The sequence below is a fragment of the Psammomys obesus genome, unplaced genomic scaffold (genome assembly GCF_907164565.1).
Source record: "Psammomys obesus unplaced genomic scaffold, mPsaObe1.curated_primary_1811, whole genome shotgun sequence".
NCBI lineage: Eukaryota > Metazoa > Chordata > Mammalia > Rodentia > Muridae > Psammomys > Psammomys obesus.
In genome coordinates this window covers 5,030,753-5,051,958 of record NW_026591598.1, presented here as the reverse complement: position 1 = coordinate 5,051,958, position 21,206 = coordinate 5,030,753, and the positions used below count along the sequence as shown (strand labels likewise).

At 48.2% G+C, this 21,206-nt stretch overlaps 1 protein-coding gene across 1 annotated transcript in view; it reads right to left on the bottom strand.

Annotated features, from left to right (window-relative positions):
* Csf3r (colony stimulating factor 3 receptor) overlaps positions 1-4,747 on the bottom strand; it is a 15,677-nt gene extending 10,930 nt beyond the window's left edge. The window contains exons 1-3 of the mRNA XM_055611280.1: positions 4,696-4,747; positions 3,474-3,551; positions 1,500-1,799 (exon numbers count right to left, since the gene is read on the bottom strand). Coding sequence (XP_055467255.1) covers positions 1,500-1,799; positions 3,474-3,531 — 358 coding nt within the window. The 5' untranslated portion in view covers positions 3,532-3,551; positions 4,696-4,747. The remainder of the gene's footprint in view (positions 1-1,499; positions 1,800-3,473; positions 3,552-4,695) is intronic.
* Between the last annotated feature and the right edge of the window lie 16,459 nt (positions 4,748-21,206).

The following is a 21,206-nucleotide window of genomic DNA, read 5'->3' as shown; positions in this document are numbered from 1 at the left end:
CTTCCTTCCTTCCTTCCTTCCTTCCTTCCTTCCTTCCTTCCTTCCTTTCTCTCTCTCTCTCTCTTTCTTTCTTGAAACAGGGTTTCTCTGTATAGCCTTGGCTGTCCTGGAACTCACTCTGTGGACCAGGCTGGCCTTGAACTCAGAGATCCCCCTGCGTGTCTCCCAAGTGCTAGGATTAAAGCCTGTGCCACAACCTGCCTCTCTCGGGTTTCTTTAAGGCTGTGGTGGTTTGGTTGAGAATAAACCCCAAAGGCTCATCTTTGAACAGTTGGTTCCCAGTTGGTGGAACTGTTTTGGAAGCTTGTTGGAGGAGGCGTGTCACCGAGGGTGGACTTTGAGGCTTTAAAAGATCTGTCCTATTTCCAGTTAGTCCTCTCTGTCTCCTGCTTTTGCTGTTCAAGCTGTAAACTCTCAGCCGTTACTATCATCATGCTTTTGCTCCACCATGATGGACTCTTAAACCTTTGGAACTGTAAGGCCAATTAAATGTTTTCTTTTATAAGTTTCCTTGGTCATGATATTTTGTCATAGCAATAGAAATAGCATACAGCATCGGAGTGACTTCCTGTGTATAGGGAACTCACAACTGTGTCCAAGAGGTGGCAGCTGAGATGGTCACTGCTTTCTTTTCTTCTGGAGACAGGCTTCGTGACATGGTCCAGGCTAGTTTCTAACTTACCATCCTCCTGTCTCAGCTTTCAAGTACTAGGATCACAAAGTGTAGCTCTGTACCTGGCTCTTTTATTGGTTGGTATGTTGCTAGGATTAAAACTCAGAACCTTACTCATGTTGATTATGTATTCTACTCTGGGGCTATGACACCCATTTCTTTTTTGGGGTGGGATAGACAGGGACTCATTATGTAGCCCTAGCTGCTCTGGAACTCTCTACGTAGATATCACATAAATCCTGAAGGGCAGAGAGAAGGAGGCCTTTTCTGGGCAGGTGGCACACACCTTTAGTCCCAGCACCAGGGAGGCAGAGGCAGGCAGATCTCTGAGTTCAAAGCCAGCTAGGGCAACACAGAAGAAACTCTGTCTCAGAAAACAAACAAATAAACAAACAAACAAATTCACAGATATCCATCTTCCTCTGCTGGGATTAAAGAAAGACCACCATGCCTTGGTTCTTACTTCTTTCTTATACCTCATCTTGGCATAAACTCCATCCTGCTCAATTTAGAAAGAAAACTGGGACCAGACTTAGGAGGAGCTGGAAGCCAGCCCCTCTTATGGCTAAGAACCTAAGCGTGCTAACCAGCCACACAGACAGGCAGTTCTGCAAGGACCACTGTGGGGTGCAGCTTTTAGTAAATCACTTGTTCTCACTGGATGGCAGTTTCCTCATCTGGAGAATGGGCTAAAGAACAACACCTGACAGAAAGACCCATGCCCTCTATCATGCTCTCAAAGGGCTACCTGAGTGAGGTCTTAGCTCCCCCTGGTTTTGGCAAAGGGGTATTAGAAGCAGGTGGGTGGATGGCGGGAGGGACTTACAGCCTGCCTGAAGCTCAGCTTGATCCAGGATCTGGAAGCTGTCGGCCCACGGCACTAAGCAGGAGAGAAAGGCCTGGGTGTAGTTCAGGTGAGCGAGCGTGATGGTGGATTCCTGGGTCCCATCAGGCAGATGCCGCTGTCTGTCTCCATGCTGGTTTGGCTCATTTTCCAGTCTCCATAGGATCTGTGGCTCTTGGTCCAGTTTGCTGCAGTTTGGGCTGATAGTGCAGGAGGCCACAACAGGGTCCCCCAGGCGGACAACGGGGGTTGAGATCCTGATGTGCCCACAGCTCTCCAGACCTGAATTGGTTAGAAGGTGGGCCCTGGAGGACTCTTGCTAAGCCAACATGGGCCATGCCGAGACCTTTGGATTCCCAGTCTTAGAGCCCTCCTCTGTCTTTTGATTTTCCCATCAGGATCTGGGGGACTAAACAGGAAGAGGAAGTGTGAGGCCTTAGCAAGATGTACTATGTGGAGAGAGAGAGGAGAGAGAGAACCATCTGCCCGCAAATGGTTATCAATGGGCTCTGCAGAGAAAAGTAGCTCCTGCCTTGTGTTTGTCACTTTCCATGGTGTGGAACCTCCTTATAGTGTGAACCAGAGGTGTGAACCTTACTGAAAGTAGGGCTACTTCCTGGGGTGTGAATATTCCCTAGGTTATAAACATTCCCTATCGCATGAGTGTGCTCCATGATATGATTGTCCTGTGGCATAAATACTTCCCATGGTGTGAGTACCCTCCCCACCCTGAATGATGTAAATACTCCCCACCTGTGTGAACCTTTGCATCCCACACCCTCCCTGAATGCGGCTGTGAATGAAGTCTAGTCCTCCTAGCCAGCTCGAGTTCCCCATTAGAGAGGGACTGGGCGGTACAAGCCACAACTGGAGTGATAAGAACCCCCAAGGCCACAGCAATCCTTGTCAAATACAGATCTGATTGTAAAAGCCCTTTTTGATTGAGACACCCCAAAGGCACGTGTCTGCCTGCAAAGGCAGGCTGGTAGGATGGGTGTGAGCCTTGGACACACAGACTAGACTGCATGTCTTGTTATCAGTGACCCTGGTATATACGTAAGTGAAACTCCATGTGCCTTTCTTCTTTCATCTGTGAATGGAGATTTAAAAAAGAATAACACCTCAAAACCAAAATGGTTTCTATAAGTTAGCTCCCAGAGCCATCCCTGTCATGCCTTACATCCCCTCCACTCTAAAGGGATGTCCCCTGTTCTGTGGGATGCTGTCACATCTCCGCCATATTCCAGCCTTCTGTGGCAGGGTGGCTGGCATTATCAAAGACCTGACTACTGGCAATAGTAAGTCTCAATGCCTGTCTATGATGAGTCAGCATCAGGCTTGTTTTCCTTTTATTTCATTTTTATTTTTAAACCTAGCACTACCTTTGTGTCACAGGAAAAACCAAAAGGTTTTGTTGTTCTCTGTCTTTTGAGATGGGGTTTCTCTCTGTCACTTTAGTTGTTGAGGAACTCACTTTATAGACCAGGCTGGCCTCAAACTCACAGAGATCTGTCTGCTTCTGCCTCCCGAGCGCTGGGACTAAAGGTGCATGCCACCACCACCCAGCTAAGGGAATCAGAACAGTATCTGGCAGGTCATTACATGTGGCCAAGGTTAGGATGACGTTTCAGATCCTCCATGTTGCCCCCGGCCTCTCACTGTGTTTGCTCAGACACCATGTCTGTTCCTGAAGAAACAACACGATCTCTCCTTTGCACTTGCTGCCGCCCCTTCATGGCGCTCTTCCCACCCTCTCTCACCCGGTGAGCATGTGAACATCCTGGTGAACCAGACTATAGCCTTTGCAATTAGAGTCGTAACTGCCCTGCTGCCTCTGAGTTCTGTGATGTAGAGGCCTTGGCTGTTTTGTTCATTGCTTCACTCCCAGGGTCTGGCACACAGCCACTTGGGGACCAGCGCCTCCCTTTTAATCTTCCACCCCAGCCCCTTACTTACTTCTGGGGAGCATCGAGAGGATCAGGGTAACTTCAGCCAGGCTGCAGGCTCCCACCATTGTGCCAGCTTGGTGCTTACCTGGAGGCAGTGAGAGATGCTTAAGGACAAGCCGAGTGGCCAAAGCTGAGTCGAACCGTTGCCCCGCTGCAGTTTGGGCAGGTTGCCTGACCCCTAAGCCTCAGTGTTTGCAACATGGAGGTAACATTGGCCTGTGCCACCTGGGACTTTGAGAGGAAGATGAGAAACGGTTCATATCCAGGGTTTTCCCCTGAGCTGGGCATCAAAGAAATGACTATGTGAGTGTATCACACCACCAAGTTCAAACCCGCCTTTCGGAAAACAGGGACCAGGGCCATGAGGAACACAAGCTTTCCTTCCCTCTTGGCCTGGCTACCTCTGTTTACTAATCCTTCTTTGGTAACTTTGCTGGCTAGTTTTGTGTCAACTTAATAGAAGCTAGAGTCATTCTGGAAGAGGGACCCTCTATTGAGAAAATGTCCCCACAGATTAGCTTGTGGGCAAGCCTGTGGTGCACTTTCTTGATTGACTCTCCATGTGGAAGGGCCGAGATCACTGTGGATAGTGTCACTGATGGGCTGGTGTCTCTCAGGGTTATAAGAAGGCAGGCTGAGCAAACTGTGGGGAGCAAGCCAGTAGGTGCACTCCTCCATGGCTTCTGCATCAGTTCCTGCCTCAAATTCCTGCCCTGACTTCCTTCAGTGATGATGGTTGCCTGGAAGTAGAAGCGGACCTAATAAATCCTTTCCTCCCCAGGTTGCTTTTGGTCAGAGTGTTTTTTTTTTTTTTTTTTTTTTCACAGCAATGGAAACCTTAACGAAGACAACAACCTCATATTAGCACACTAGTCTGATTATCTCCTACTACCACATTCTCACACACATATACACACTGCGTGGGAAAGACATAGCCCTCTGGTTCTCCTCTCTACTCATTTGTGCTTGTAGCAGGCCTAGCCCACACCTGGTACCATTGTGCCCTTCCCACAGGCGTATGTCAAGAGCAGACATAACGGAGAAGACCAGGCATCTGCCCTATGTTGCCTGCAGCTGGCATGTTCAGCATCAGTAGTTCCCTGCAGAAGGCCTGGGGGTGGCCCATGTTGAGTAGGGGCTGGGGCCCATTGGAGCCTATGCCTATTGTTCAGGGAAGACATGTGAAAAGAGGCAGGGAACCCATTTCTGACCCCGGCTCCAATACTTACCTGCCTGGTGAACTTGGATGAGTTACTTCGCCTTTCTGAGCCTCAGTTTCTCCATTTGTGAAAAGGGGATTAACAATAAGACTCATGTCTCAGCAGGGCTATAAAGATGAAGTTATAGTTAAGATTAAAGCCTCCGGCCCAATGCTCTCAGAACAAGCTCTCAGAAGCAGTGGGCTATTTATATGAGCCCTGAAGCAGGAAATCAGCTAATGGAACCAGCAAAATTTAGTGCCAGTCCCCACAGCCCTCTGCGACAGCCACCTTCTCTTTGTTTGTGCTACATCGCATGGTTCCGTTTCCGTCTCTACTTTCAGCTCCGATGTTCTCAGGCTGTTCCCCATCACTGTAGCCATCTGTTGGGCTCAGCAGCTGCTCACTGTGCCCACTGTGGACACAGCTGGTGCCATAAGCCATTGCTGTGACAGCATCCTCCCTTCTTGCTGTCCCCTCCTTTCACTCATCATTGCCACCTTTCTCCCTTGGCTTCCTTCCCCTGTCCTGCTCTTTTGAAATTCTGTCTGTGGGAAGAGAAGGGGAAAAGGAACACTGGGAATAAACTAAGGGGGAAGGCTTCCCAGGTGTGGCAGAGGTAAAGATAAGGATGGATGGATGGATAGAGAGCTGGACTGATGGATAGACAGATGGGTAGATGGGCTGGGGGATACACAGAGACAGACTGAGACAGAGTCTGGTCCAGTGTTATAGGCCTGAGATCCCAGCTACCCTGGAAGTGGAGGCAAGTGTATTGCAAGTTCAAGGCCAGCCTATGCTATAGAAGAAATTCAAATCTATTTTGAGCAACTTGCTGAGAACTTATCTCAAAAATATAAAGCAACCAGGGCTGGAAATGTAGCTCAGTTGGTAGAGTACTTGTCTAGAAGGCACAAAGACCTAGGCTTGATTCCCCAGTACCATATTGAGAACCAGGCATGGTGGTACAGGCCTGGTACCTGTACCAGGTAGTCTAGTAGCTGGGAAGCAGGAGGATCACAAGTTCAAGGTTCTTATTTTCTTACATGGTGATAAGCCTCATCTTCATGAGAGCTACATAGTTCAATATCCACCACCACCACCATCACTACCACCGCCACTCAAGACTAGGCTAGAGAGATGCAGAGAGACGAGAGGCAGGCAGAGAAAGCCAGCCCAGTGGATCTAGGGACAGAGGCCTGGCAGGCCAAGTCTTGCACCATTGAAGTTAAGAGGCAAAGAGAACTGGGAGAGGAGAAAGTGGCCCAGGCTGAGACGGCCATACTTGCTGAGAAGAAGCAGGCCAAGTGGCTGAAAACAGGGAGCAAGCCAAGAGGGAAACCAGAGCAGATGGGGCGGGCAGCGGGGCAGCGGGGCAGCAGGGCAGCGAGCTGCGGGGGCGGGCAGTAGAACACATCTGAGGGGTAGAGACTCCAGAGGGATGTGTTCATCCCTGAGCTCAGCTCAGCTCAGCTCAGTTCGTTCCCAAAGAGGTTCAGCCGTCTGACTTCCCTGATGCTACACACAGATAGACTCCCATTTCCCAAGGGTCACCTGTCCCAAGTCCCCTGCTGTGGCTAGCCCTGGCAGGCCTGAGGTCTCCAGGGCTCCACCCTCCCCTACTTACACCGGGGCTAGGGCAGTGTGCCCAGCCTCCAGCCTCCGTGCTTGCTCTCTCTTCTCTTGTCTCCTCTCTTCTTGGGGCAAGTTCCTGAAACTTCTCTTTCTAGCCCGGTCGTTAATGACAGGCCAGGGGACCCAGGATTGCGACACCTTCCTGGCTTCCCTCCTGCTCTCTACCGTGGGCCTTTACCCTTGGGGGACATAGACAGCCCCTTCCTCTCAGGAAGGAGGTTGAGGGAAACCGGTGAGCTAGCGACCTTCCTGCCTCAGGGGTCTTAGAGGGCTGGGCACATTGTGGCAACCTGGCTGAGGTCCCCCTCTCCCTTCTCTCCGGATTTCCTGAGCTCCACATTTTGAGGCTGGGCAGGGCACCGGAGACAAGATAGGCCTGGGGTGGGGGTGGGGGAATAGGGGTGGAGGTGGGGTGACTCGGGGGACTGGGGTCTTCAAGTGTTTATTCAAAGCTGAAGCAGGAACAAAAAGACAGGGAAAGTTAAGGGGGGGAGGACCCCCTCCCCCTGAGTCTGGTCGAAGCCCCTGTTGGTGGAGAATCAAGATTCCAGCACAGCTAACATTTACTTAAGGTTTTTTTTTTTTTTTTTTTTTTTTTCCTTGTCAGATGTAGACCTGTTGTTTTCTAGGACTCTGATCAGAACTCCTGACAGTAAAAGATCACACCCTCACCCCTTTGTACATTCCCAGTGGCTCCTGGTTTTATCTTATCAGGTTGTAATCCCTTTCAAAATGCCTCCGGACCCACCCTATAATTTCAACTCTCAAGAAAGAAAAGGGAAAAATGGTTCTTAGTTTGAAAATTACCAAATAGCATATATTAGTATATTAGTCAGGGTTCTCCAGAGCGGTGGTTCTCAACCTTCCTAATTCTTGCAGCTCTTTAGTACATGGCTGTGATGATCCCCCCAACCATAAAAGTTATTTTCATTGCTACTTCATAACTGTTACTGTTGCGAATAGTAATGCAAATAAAATATCCGTGTTTTCCGATGGTCTTAGGCGACCCCTGTTGCTCTAGAGGAATAGAACCGACATAGCGTACGCGCACACGCATACATGAATTTATTAAATTAGCTTATGCAATACAGTGGAAGTAGTATCAACAGCTGCCACACACCTGAGTGAGAACCCACCTGGGAAATCGAGGACTTGCTGGTGCCTCAGCATTCCCAAGGTGGTCCTCAAGACCTGCAGGGTGTCCGGTCCTCAGTGTTGAAAGCCTGGAAACTCTGCTTTTGCCTTGAGCAGAGGAATCATCACCATCGAGGTGGCAGCACCAGGGTGGATGAACTAGCAGCAAGGGGGAAGGACAGGTGAGCAAAGGCTGAACAATCTTTCTTCTTTCAGGTCCTGCTTTTGATCAGCGCTTCTGCGACCAGAAGGTGACACGCCCATATTTAGGGTGGGTCTTCCTGCATCAATCAAGGCAGGCAAGATAATTCCTTAACTGAGGGCTCCTGCTTAGGCTGTTCTGACACACCGCAAGTCGACATTTAAGATCAAGCAGCGCCATCAATCCCTCGTCAACAACGCATGAACAGGTCACTTTGAAAACCATAATTCTCTCTTTTTTAAAGAATTATTTATTTTATGTATACGAGTGCTTTGTTTTCATGAACACCAGAAAAGGGAATCAAGATTCCATTACAGATGGTTGTGAGCCACCATGTGGGTGCTGGGAATTGAACTCCGTACTTCTGGAAGAGCAGCCTGTGCTCTTAACCACTGAACCATCTCTCCAGCCCCCAAATTCTTAAAAATCTCAACACTTCAAAAGTCTCACATCTTAGCCAGGTGTAGTGGCACATGCATTCAATCCCAGCACTTGGGAGGCAGAGGCATGCAGATTTCTGAGTTCAAGGCTAGCCTGGTCTACAAAGCGAGTTCCAGGACAGCCAAGGCTACTAAGAAACAAAACAAAACAAAACAAAACAAAACAAAACAAAACAGAAAACTTGTCTCAACAACAACAAATGTCTCATATCTCTTAACTGTAAACTTCAATGAATATCAAAAGCAAATTACACGTTTTCAACATTATGGCACTAAGAAAATAACTATCTGTTCTAGTTTGTTTTCTGTCGATGTGATTAAAAACCATGACCAAAAGCATTTTGTGGGAGGCAAGCCATGCTCAGCTAATTTTCTTATATAATCCAGGACCTCCTGCACAGGGATGGCACATTCTACAATGTGCTGGACCCTTCTATATCAATCATGAATCAAGATGATCTGATCTGGACAATTCCTCGAGTGAGGTTTCCTTTTCTTACCTTACTCTAGTCTGCGTTAGGTGGACAGTTAAAAATTAACCAGCACATATGGCTAGGGCAGCTACGTGTGACCATTTTTTGGGAAGCACACACCCATCCTCTTAGGTGCAACTTATTTCTGAGTGTCTTTCTTGTAGGTATGTGTGAGTGTGTGTGTGCATTTGTGTGTGTGTGTGTGTATGTGTTTGTTTGTTTTCAGGCAGGGTTTCTCTATGGAGCCCTGATTGTCCTGGAATTCATTATGTAGACCAGGTTGGCCTCAAAGTCACAGAAATCCATCTGCCTCTGCCTCCCAGGTGCTGGGATTAAAGACTGGTGCCACCATGCTGGGCCTTTCTGCCATGTTTTTTGAGACAGTATGCCTCACAATGGTTCAGAGACCTGGAATGTTTTCCACAGATGATGTTTTTTTGTTGTTCATGTTCGAGATTCTTCTGCAATTATCTACAGTAGTTTCCTGAGGATTCATCTGCTCGCAGTTATATGCAATTCACTAATTGCTAAAGGTTAGGTAACAGCACACAGGTACATGTTAATGCCATGACTCTTCCTTCACAATATGCCCAGCATCCTGTGCATGTATATAATGTGTATGAGTATACAGTAAAATTCAGCTTGGCTCCTGTGTGTCTGGATGTTTTCGTGATCATATGTTGGAATAGCGGATGTCATGCTGCCCTCTGCCCCAGGCTCTCTGATGGTTCCCATCTCACTTGGAGCCAAATCGAAAGACTGCTCAGTGATCTGCGTGGCATCCTTTATCTTCCACAGCCCTCTCCTCCCACCCCTATTACCTCCTACTGCTTTCTTCTAGCTTCTCTGTTTTTCTTGTTTGTTGAACCTGCTAGCCTCTCTGCACTTCAGGGCCTTTGTGCTTGCTGCTTCTTTGGCCTGGACGCTTTCGCCTCAAATGAGGAAGATAAGGTCGGTCACTTTTTTCCCTTTTCAGGTCTTTGCTCAAATATCACCTTCCTATTGAAGTCTTCTGGGCACCCTTAAAACAACTGTCTCTTGTTCCTCATTTCCTCTTTTGTCCCTTCTATCCCCCTCTACCTTCTTCTTCCCTCTAATATTGATTTCCCCCCCAGCTAGAATTGAACCTCTGTGCTGGAAAATTTTTTTTTTTTGCCTGTTCTGTCCAAAACATCAGCCTCAGATGATGGTGGTGGCACACACCTGTAATCCTAGCACTTGGGAGACTGAAGCAGGAGGATAATTGTGGATCTGGGGTCAGCCTGAGCATCATAGTGAGTTTTAGTTCAGTCTGGATTACTGAGGGCGACCCTGTCTCAGAACAAATAGGGCTGGAGAGATAGCTCAGTTAGGAGCACTCAGCGCTCTTTCTGTGCATGGAGCCAGAGGACCCAGGTTCAGTCCCCAGCACCTACATGGCAGCTCACAACTATCTGTAACTCCAGTTCCAGGGAGCCTGCTGTCCTTTTCTTCTCCTTTTCCTTGGGCACCAAGTATATGTGTGGCATGCAAACATAAATGCAGGTGAAATATACACATTAAGAGGAATAATTTAAAAAAACCCATACAAATAAAGTAAATAAACCCAAATCAGCACACTACTCCCAGCGTCTGTAACTTGCTCACCACAAGGTAAGTCTGCAACTTACTGAGTTACTGAAAGACTGAATGTTTTCATTTCGTCAAAACTGTTCCCAGCCTGGCACTCAGGGAGGCAGAGGCAGGTGGATCTCTGTGAGTTCAAAGCCAGCCTGGTCTAGCGAGTCCAGAACAGCCAAGGCTACACAGAGAAACCCTGTCAAGAAAAGCAGAAACAAAACAAAAAACAAACAAACAACCCAAACAAAACTGTCCTCAATTCTCATCGACTTGACCCAGTATTTGATCACAATTCCTTCCCCCTCCAAATGGGGTCTCTGCACAGTGTTGCTCCTCCATGTGAGGCGAGAAGGAAGTTGGGTTCAACATTATGAGACTCGGTAGCTAGTGTTGGCTCAAACTTCAAGATTTTAAAATCATTTTAGGGCTGCTTAATTACAGCAGAATTTTGAAAAAAAAATTCCTGCCTATGGTTACCTCCAATCCTGTGTTCCACAATAAAGCTTAAGGCATGACTGCATTGACATTCTTTGTGAAGAACACATGACATCTTCCATAAAGATGGGATCTATAGATTGACTACATGTGACGTCTGAAGGGTCTGGGGGAGGATCTCCTGTGATCTTAGTTCTACAGATAGCGCTAAGCTCCCCAGCCCATAAACCACCTCCATTCCTAGCCTTCTGGGCAGAAAACACGTTATATGACCCTAAGTGTTTAACGTGCCTGGTTTCCCTGGTGCTTATCTGAGACACAAGGACCTCGTACTCTCTACCTCCTCTTCTCAGGGCTCGCCCACACCCGTCCGTCTTTCTGACTGAGGAGAATCTGCCTAGCATCCAGTTCTTGATCAGTTTGGGGCTGGGGATGTGGGAGCTGATTCCAGCTCTGGCCCTTCTAGACTTCTAAACCCTGTCTCCCTGCTGTTCCAGATCTACAGCTTGTCTCCCTTAGGGGGAGAAGCCTGATCTCCACTTTTGCCTAACCGCAGTTGCCTGTTCTTCTAAATTCTTAGACCATTGGTTCTCAACCTGCCTGATGCTGTGACAGTTCCTCATGTTGTGGTGACCCCTCCAACCATAAAATTATTTCATTGCTACTTCATAATTGTAATTTTGCAACTGTTATGAATCATAATGTAAATGGTATTTTTTTTCCCCAAAGGGTCATGACCCACAGGTTGAGAACCTCTGCGTTAACGGTTCCAGCAAGCTGCCCACCTCCTGTCCCTTTTCGTAGGCTTCCACTTGCACTCGCCTCCTGCTCTGGCCAGGTAGTGTTTTCCAGTCTCTGTGCCACTTCATTGCTTTTGTTCTTGCCAGACAGGTGAGGCCCTGTCATCTCTCTGCCGAGCAAATCCCTGTCCTGGTCTCGGCTTCCAGCTTCGTCAGGTGTCCTTTTCCTCGTCCATCTTGTAACACGGTAGTGGACCGTTGCTGTCTGCTTCCTCCATTAAACTTCGCAGTGTATGGGGCCAGAAAATACACTTGGCCTCTGCTCCCAGCTTGGCGCAGTGCTAAGCTAGAGAATGCTTTCTGTTGGCTGTAGGGACACGGTTAATCCTCCAGCCTTGGCTTTCCCTCCTACCACAGGGATAGTAGCTCTCCCTAAGGGAAGATTAAAGCAACTCAGAAACGCAGTGCCAGAGCCTGCCATGGTAGTGCTCTTCTGCAGTCCCAGGAGGATTGAGGTCCACGTACTGTACCCCAATGAATGAAACAAGCCAGGTGCTCGGCGTGGTAGTCAGCGCATAGCGGGCATTCAGTACCGCTGCTCCGTCTTTCCCTCTGCCCGTTTTGATACTTCAGGAAACCACCTTTCTGTTCTCCTTGGTCCAGTCTCCGACCAGGACTCATGCTAGGAAATGGAACTGTTGGGGCTCAAGTATAAATTAGATGTGAGGAAACGAAAGTTGGGCTTGCGGAAGCACTCCCCGGGCGAGGATCAGAGAGCAGATCAGAGAGGCTGAGAGCACTGGCGGAAGAGTCCCGCTGCTCGCTTTTGTCACGTCCTGTGTGAGCCAGGCAAGTTATTTAAGGTCTCTGAGCCCCGGCTTTGTCCTATTCTGTTTCTTTTTTGGTTTTATGTATCTTTCTGTGTGCCAGATGTACGCTCATGTGCTCCGTATGTGTGCAGCTGCCTGGAGAGGGCAGAGGGCATCAGCTCTCCCAGGACTGGAGTTTTAGATAATTGGGATGAATCTGACGTGGGTGCTTGGAACCGAGTTTGGGTCTGAGAAGCAGGTGATCTTCACTGCTAGCCTGTCTCTCCTGCCCTCTCCCCCATTTTGAAGAATCTTTTGTTTCTGTTTTACATATACGCGTACTGGTGTTTGCCTGCATAGATGTGCGTGTACCGTGTGCATGCCTGGTACCCTTGGAGGCCAGAAAACGGTGTCAGATCCCTGGAGCTGGAGTTACAGATAGTTTTGAGCCACTGTATGGGCTCTGGGAACCAAACCTGGGTCCTCAGGAAGAGCAGCCACTGCTCTTCCCTGTGGAGGCACCTCTCCAGCTCTTGTTTTTTTTTGTTTTTTGTTTTTTTTTTTTTGAGACAGGGTCTCAGTAATCCAGGCTGACATTTAACTATTATATATAGTGACTTTGAATTTCTGAGCCCCTGCCTCCTTCCTGAGTGTTAGGATTACAAGCATGTGCCACTATGGCAGCTTATGATATGCTGGGGTCAAACCCAGGACTTTGTCCATGCTAGGCAATCTCGCTAGCAACTGAGGCACATTCCCAGCCTGTTTTGACAGCTGAAAGAAGGGGATCACGGTATCTGTCTCACAGGATCCTCAAAGGAAATCAGTGGGAAGTAAGGCTCCTGGAAAGGAGTGAGGTACCAGGTAAATGCTTAAGGGTGTTTAACTACAGAGAGGCGAAGCGCTCAAGGCAACGAGGCGTCGCTTCTTCACCTGCATCAGGCGTCTGCCATGCGATACTTCCTCCTCTTATCTCCGGTTCTTCCTCCATCAAACCAGACCTCCGTGGGTTGGAGCAGCCCCTCCCTTCTCAGCGATGCCTCATTCTCAAAAGCCTGAACAGCAAGAGCTGGACCATGGCGGACTGCAACGAGGGTCAGGGAACTGCTGGATCCAGAGGGGCCTGCTCAGGCGTCGCGGGTCAGCCAGGCAGCTTGAGTGTGCAGAAGCGGAGGCTTTGTTTCTGTGCCAGGGCTTGTTCTGGGTGGAATACAGCTGAGATTGTGCAAACAGGTTGTTGTGCAAGCACATCCCCGTGTGTGACCTTGATTGTGCAAAAAGGTGTTTACTGTAGACTACCCGGCTTGGGCAGCGTGTTTACAAAAAGTGCCAGGGTTGTCAACCCAGAACCAGCGTCTAAGCTGGGTGTGTGGGATGTGTCTATCTTCCCAGTGCTCCAGTGGCAGGAGGATCAAGAGTTCCGGGACACCCTGGGCTGTAGAGCGACTGTCTCAGAGAACCACCGCCCCTACCAACAATCTCTTCAACAAACAGCACGGTCTATGCAGAACTTGATAGTTTCTTTTTTATTTCCAGGCTCAGAGACAACACCCTCTGTATTTCATCATAAACTCCCTTTCATTTGCATACTCAAGGATTGATCTTAAAGCTCTTAAAAAAGATATAACCATATATATATATATATATATATATTTAAAAAGCTTACGTGAAAAAAAAAAAGCTTATGTGTGCATGTCTTTGTGTATGCCGGAAGAAGCCTTCATCAGGACCTATATAGAGACTTGGGAGTTCAGGCAGTTGTGAGCATCTGGCAAGGGTGCTGGGGATGGGATTCTGTTGCCTGTAAGATCAGCAAGTAATCTTGACTTCTGAGCCTTCTCTGTAACCCTCTTAAGGCTGTCTCAAGATGGCAGATTTCCCAAGTTCAAGAATCTTTCCTTCTTTGCTTCTGAGAGGTTAGGAGCTGAGGCCCAGGGTGGGAAATGACCTGCTACTGTCACACACCTTGACGCTGGGGCCCTAATTAGACTATACCCTCACCTCTCTTTCAGACCCACCCACTCCTGACCCTCTATCTCGGGCTCTAGTTCTAGAGTGGAGTGGGAGTCGAGCTAGGAACTGAGGGATTTGAAAGAAGGAGAGGAGGGTTTCCTGGGTGGAAGAATGGGAGCAAAGGCCCAGGGGCTGGATGAGGAGTGTGTGTGTGTGTGTTCCCCAAAGAGGTAAGAGGGACTTTGAAGGGTCTGGGTCTGGTGGTGGGCTGAAGTTCTGCATTCTAGATTAGTTACAACCTTGGCTCTGTATGACCTTTAATAGTACTTATGTTCAGGTCTGCTTCCTGGGTTCCCGTTTATGCCCTGAAACCCCTCAGACACTCCAACCCCTTACCCCAAACTGAGTTCCTGTGTATTTTCTTGCGAAATCTATTCCCGTTCTGTCGAGTGGTCCATCTGAGGCCCTTCTGGCCTCTCATCTGCCTATCTGGCCTGGCATGCCTTCTGGTGGGTTCTGCTCCTTGTCTGCAGCCTCAAGGCTCCTCAGAAGCCTGTTCCAGTTAGCAACTCTCTCCCCTCAAAAGAGTCTCCATTGAGTAATTTCTTTGTCAGGTTGTTCTGTGAGCATGTCTGTAGGGGGAATTGTCTTAAGGGACATAGGAGGGTCATTGTGATTGGCATCTTTTCCTGGGCAGGTGGTCCTGGGCTGTTTAAGAATGATTAGCTAGGAGGAAGCCTGTGGGCAAGTCAGAGAAAGAGTCAGCTGACAGCGTTCCTCCATGATTCCTGCCTTGATTTCCCTCCTGCAGAACTGGGATGTAATGGCTTCCGGCTTTGTCTCTGGGTTACTGCCCACAGGATAAAGTACCAGGTGGCCTTTGGGACCCCGCTGCTTTCAGTCCTGGAGCCTCTTCCCTCGGTTCTTCCTGTCACTTTGCTTCTTCTCTCTGTAGGGCCAACACTTGAACCATTCCACCTTCTATTGATGCCTCATGTGGCTTTTTCTATAGCTCCAGGTCTTTCCTGTCCCTTCCCTCTGCTTGGAATGTTTTTCCTCTAGTTTCTGTGTCTGTTGACAGCTCCCTCGTCCCTCATGCCTCCAAACTTAACACCAGCTATCCTGGGAATCCCCTAAGTCCCCCAGGCTTGGTTGGGTGCTGCTCTGCTGGGCTCTCAGGGTCCCGTGAAGGCAGGGATAGACAGACCTGTGACTCTAGGACCCTTTGGAACCTGGCACGGAGCAGGCGTCCACAAGAGGCTGATTTGCTAGGGGCTGTCCAGTCACAGCGGTGTGGAGTAGTCTCGTCCACTCTGCAGCAGTCCCACCTGCTCCCCCGGCACTCAGACAGGCAGGACTCCCTCTCCGCCTTCTCCAGGGCAAGCAATGAGTGAATCAGGACTTACATGACCCCGAATGATGGTGAGGTGATCACAGGACCATGGGCCGAGAAGAGCGAGCTGCCCAGGGGCTGTCCTGGGGGAGGAAGTAGAATTTGAACTTACTCTCTCTCCTCTCTCATGTTCCCTGACTGTGGTCATCTGCGACTGGAGGACTTAGCTCTGCATCTTAGGACCTGGGTGCTATAGTATAGTCAGGGAAGGTTATCCTGATGTCGACTGGTGTGGAAATGAAAGGCATGTGTGGAAACAGCCACATGCTTGTTCAGATGCGTATCTGGCTTTCAGGAAACCTGTCCGTTAGGTGAAGGTAAGTACCCCTGGGCCAGGCCATATCTGCCCTATGGTTAACTTTTTTGGGAGAAGGATGTAGAGCCCTTTGTCCAGACTGCCAACTCCTCCTAAACAGGCAGCTGGCATAGGCTCCACTGATCTGAGGTGTGCAGGTAGGAATGAGAAGTTGGATACATCTGCATATCGCTTTTTCCTAAAAATCTTGCCAGGCGCGAAACGACCGGCTGAAGAGCAGAGAGGGGGGAAAGCAGAGCAGTCTTCTGGATTATCATCTGGGTCTGCAGACGCCCTGCTCCCTCACTTTGAACTGGATCCTGAGAGGAAAGAGGGGTTCTGCTCCCAGGAGTAGCCAGTCTTTAGGCTCCACGTCCTCTGCCCCTGCAATCTAGACCCAGGTAGTGAAGGTTCATGTGTGTGTGCGCGCGTGCGCACGCATGTGAACATGTGTATATGTTTGTGCATTTACATACACGCACGAGGAGGCCAGACCTCTTCTGGGTGTTGGGGATCCTCCTGTATCACTTTTTATTATATTTCCTAGAGGCTAAGTCCCTCACTGAACCTGGATCTCTTAAAAATACCCAGAGTAGAGCTAGAGATGTAGTTCAATTTAGTGAGTGCTTGCCTACTGTGCAAGAGGTCTGGGAGGTAATCCTTAACACTGTGTGTGCGAGCGTGCACACACACACTGAGAGAGAGAGGGTGAGAGAGCAGACTAGGCAAGGATATAAAGATAGAAAGAAGATAAATGATTGGGTAGGGCTAAGGGGTGGGGCCTGAGAGAGGATGGAAGAGAATCTCTCTCATAGAATCTCTCTCTCTCTCTCTCTCCCTCCCTCCCTCTCTCTCTGACAATATCAGCTTGTCAGGCTTGTGCAGCGAAGTGCTTTTGCCCCCTGAGACATCTTGTTGACCCCTGGAATCTGTTTTTGGGGAGCTGAGAACACACTGAAATATTTGTACAGCTCTGTGAACCCCCAAGGTACAATTTAACTGAGTAAATTGTGCAATATGTGAATTATATTGCAATAAAACTGTTTTATAAAAATATTTAAAAGGAAGTCTCTATGTACATATATATAGAGATGTATATATACATACATATATATATATATATATATATATATATAGTTTTTTCAAGACAGGGTTTCTCTGCGTAGCCCTGAGTGTCCTGGAACTCACTCTGCAGACCAGGCTGGCCTCAAACTCAGTGATCTGCCTCTGCCTTCTGAGTGCTGGGATCAAAAGTGTGCGCCACCACTGCCTGGCTCTCTGTTTGTCTTTATAAGAAAGTAAGCCGAGGTAATCCAGCACTAACAGACAGATTTCTTTCCTGTTGTTCTCTGTCAGTGGGAACTCTAGCTCCGTTGGTAGACTGCCCTGATTCATAAATTGTGAAAAAAAAAATAGCTGAATACATCTATAACGTCTTGACAAAGCCTACCCATTTCCTCCTCTGTATGGTCCAATGTGTATTTATTAGTTTTAGCCACTTTTTTCATATTGCCCTTTGACATGGTTTCTTTCTTTTGGTGGGGCAAGGGTCTTTCTGTGAATCCAGAAGGGTCTGGCCATGAACTCACTCTCTGTTCTATTTTATGAGAGTGAGTGTTCTGCCTGTGTGTATGTCTGCATGCCACACGCATGCTTGTAGAGGCCGGAAGTGCACCTTGTCTTTTTGGATTGGAGTTACAGATGGTTGTGAGCCACCATGTGGGTGTTGGGAATCGAACCCAGGTCTTCTGTAAGAGCACCCAGTGTTCTTAGCCACCGAACCATCTCTCCAGCCCTGGCCTTGAACTCTGGATATTCCTCCCTCAGCCTTCCAGATCACGGAATCACAGAATTGTGTCCATGAGCTAAACTGACATTCCTCCTTCTCCTCCTCCTCCTCCTCCTCTGCAGGATTTAGCTTCAGAGACTAAGCTGGCCTCAAACTTGTAATCCTCCTGTCTCCATGCTGGAATTATACTATGGCCATGTTTCATGGTCCCTCAGTTTTTAAGTTTTTTTTAATTTATTTTTTATTTTTTAGAATCACTGAGCAGAGTGTGCAAAATGTTCAGACTTACAAATGGGGCCACCTTGTTTCCCAGAATGCTTGCGCTAATTCACATCCTAGCTTGCTGAGTGGAGGAATATGTGCTTATTGGGTCCTTCTGCTGAGTTAGCAAGTGGACAGTCCCGTGCTGTCTTGGCTTTGTCAGTGGAGTTGATCTTTTCTGACTTTGCCTGGTCGCTCGGGTCCCACTTCTGAGAAATGCCTGTTCGTGCCTGTTGCTCATGCTCTCCTTGGGGCCGTGGGTGGTGTATGTGCAAGCGACTGTACCCTGTCAGAGGCTTTTGTCTTTTCATTTTCTTTACGATGTCTTGATGCAGAAAAGATCTAAGTTTTAACGTAACCAAACTTATGAATGCTTTCTTAAATTCTTTCTTTCTTTTTTTCTTTTTGAGACAGGGTTTGTATGTGTAGCCCTGGTTTTCCTGGAACTCACTCTGTAGACAACGCTGTCTTTGAATGCATAGAGATCCACCTGCCTCTGCTTTCAGAATGCTAGATTAAAGGTGAGCACCACCACTGCCTAGCACCGCACTTTTTATCTTATTAATGATGGATAGTGGTTGAGAATTGAATTGAACACTGGGCCTTTCTCTGAATGCTAGCTAAGCGGTCTGCCCCTGAGCTATATCCTTAGCTGATGACTTTCTTTTCTTCTCCTTCTTTATACTAAAACGAATGATTTATTTTTTAATTATACGTGCGTCTGTGTGTGAGTGTGTGCGCATGAGTACAGTTGTACATGGAGGCCAAAAGAGGGCATCAGATTTGCTTGACACCTGTTCTGGGAACCCAGTTCAGGTTCTTTGGAAGAGCAGTGCATGCTGTTGACCACTGAGCCCTCTCTCTGGTCCCACAGCTTTATATCTTGTTAAAGAAAGCATTCCTTTTCTGAGGTTATAAAGACATTTCACACACACACACACACACACACACACACACACACACACACTCACACATACAAAACACACATTATACACATGCATATGTTTATATCGATGTATTTGTGTTTAAGGCGAGGTGTCACCCTGTAGTCCTAGTTACTATTGAACACACAGAGATCCTTCAGCCTCAGCCTTCTAAGTGCTGGGGTTCGCACCACCACACCTGTCTTTGTTTTCTGCTGGTGATTTGTCTTGTTTTGTGATAGTGTTTCACTATGTGGCTCCAGCTAGTCTTGAACTTGCAATCCTTCTGTCTTAGCTTCCATGTGCTGGATTACAGGCATCTATAATTGGTGGTTGCTCTGAGGGGTCCATTCTGCTCCAGGGGTTGTCCATGTGACCATCCATCCCGACAACTTCACTTTCCTGTGTCGAGATATCTGGTGGGGAAAATTCCTTCACCATTCCTCCCTTTCCAGTGGCATCTACTTATACGTCTGTGGTCTTCCAGGGTATGTTAGAGTTTACCTGCCTAGACCCACAGAAACTCTGCTGTGATTTTGGTCGGAGTCCCATTGACTTCACCAGTTTAGAGAAACTCAGCATCTCTAAGTATCAAGTTTACCTTTTCACTGAAGGATTTGTGTGTGTGTGTGTGTGTACGTTCTATGTATGTGTGTATGTATGAGTATGAGCGTGTGTGCGGGTGCACGTGTGTGTGTGTGTGTGTGTGTGTGTGTGTGTGCATATGGAGGCTGGAGGACAACCTGGGGTGTCATTCCTCAGGAGCCACCTATGCTGTTTTTTTTTTATTTTTTAATAATTTTATTTTACATGTATGAGTATTGTGCCTGCATGTATATCTGTGCACCACATGGGTGTCCAGCTCTTGAGATGGCCAGAAGACAGCATCAGATCCCCTAGAACTGGAGTTACCCAGAGTGGGGAACTTTTAGGTGGGTGCTGGGAATTGAAGCTGAGCCCTCTAGAAGAGCAGCAAGCGCTCTTCACTGCAACCGCTGTGCCATCTCCCTAGCACCTGCCTTATTTTGGGGGCTGGGGGCTGGAGCTTTCCTGTTAGACTAGGCTGGTTGGCTAGAACCTCAGGGATCTGCCTCTCCTCCTCCCAGCTGTGGGATTATAAGCACGCATGTCCCCCCCACCCCCACCCCATAGGGATTCCGGAACTGAAGAATCTAAAGACATCACTAATGTGGCTAAGGAGACACAAGCATGGCGACCTGACTTTGGGGCCCTAGCATCCAGGTAAAATAGGTTGCGGTGGCACACTTCTGCAACCTGGGGTCAGGAGTGAATTCCTGGAGCCTGCTGGCCAGCCAGTGTACCCAGTCAGTGCACGCTAGCTCAGTAAGGGAACATGCCTCAGAAAATAAGGCAGAGAGCCATAGAGGAAGGCCAGACATTGATCTCTGGTCTCTAGGTGTGTGTGCATTCATGTGTAGGCATACCCCTAGGCACGTACGTATGCATTCACATACACTCCAAAGATAGCATTTGTTACCTCTTACATTTACAGTTCTACTCAGGCTTTACACGTGATTTGTGAGGTTTGTTCCTGGGCACTTTATTATTATTTTTTGTTATTGCGTGTATATACACACCGACACACGTATATACCCTCTCACAGCCCTACAAGACTTTGTGCATGCTAAGAAGCTTCCTATCATTGAGCTACATCCCTCGACAATGGTATATATTTTGACATTCCATGCCCACAGTGGTGCCTCGTTTCATGTCAAGTTGACACAAGGTACAGTCATCTGAAAGGGGGGAACTGCAATAGAGAAAATGGCTCTGTAAGATCTGACTGTAAGGTCCCTTCCTTCCTTCCTTCCTTCCTTCCTTCCTTCCTTCCTTCCTTCCTTCCTTTTTCTTTCTTTCGTTGAGACAGGGTTTCTCTGTGTGGCCTTGGCTGTCTTGGGCTCATTTTATAGACCAGACTGGCCTCAAGCTCACAGAGGTCCGCCTGCCTCTGCCTCCCAGAGTGCTGTGATGACAGGTGTGTGCCACCATGCCTGTAGTGATTGATGGAGGGGGGCCCCAGCTCCCTCTTATTGTGGGTAGTGCTATCCCTGGATTGGGGCCCTGGGGTCCTGGATTCTATAAGAAGGCAGGCTGAGCAAGCCAGCAAGCAGGACCCCTCCATGGCCTCTGCATCAGCTACTGCCTCCAGGTCCCTGCCCTGTTTGAGTTCCTGTCCTGATTTAGTTCAGTGATGGACCACGATGTGGCAATGTAAACCAAATAAACCTTTTACTCCCCAAGTTGCTTTGGTCATTTTTTTTTTTAAATCATAGCAATAGAAACCCTAAGAGCCTCCTACTGCAACCCCCCCAGGCAGTATCTTACTCTGTACCTGAAGATGACCTCGAACTCAGCATGCATCCCAGATTGGATTCCTGGCAATCACGACTGAACCAATTGATCAGAGGTTAAAAATACTCACTGCTCCTACAGAGGAGC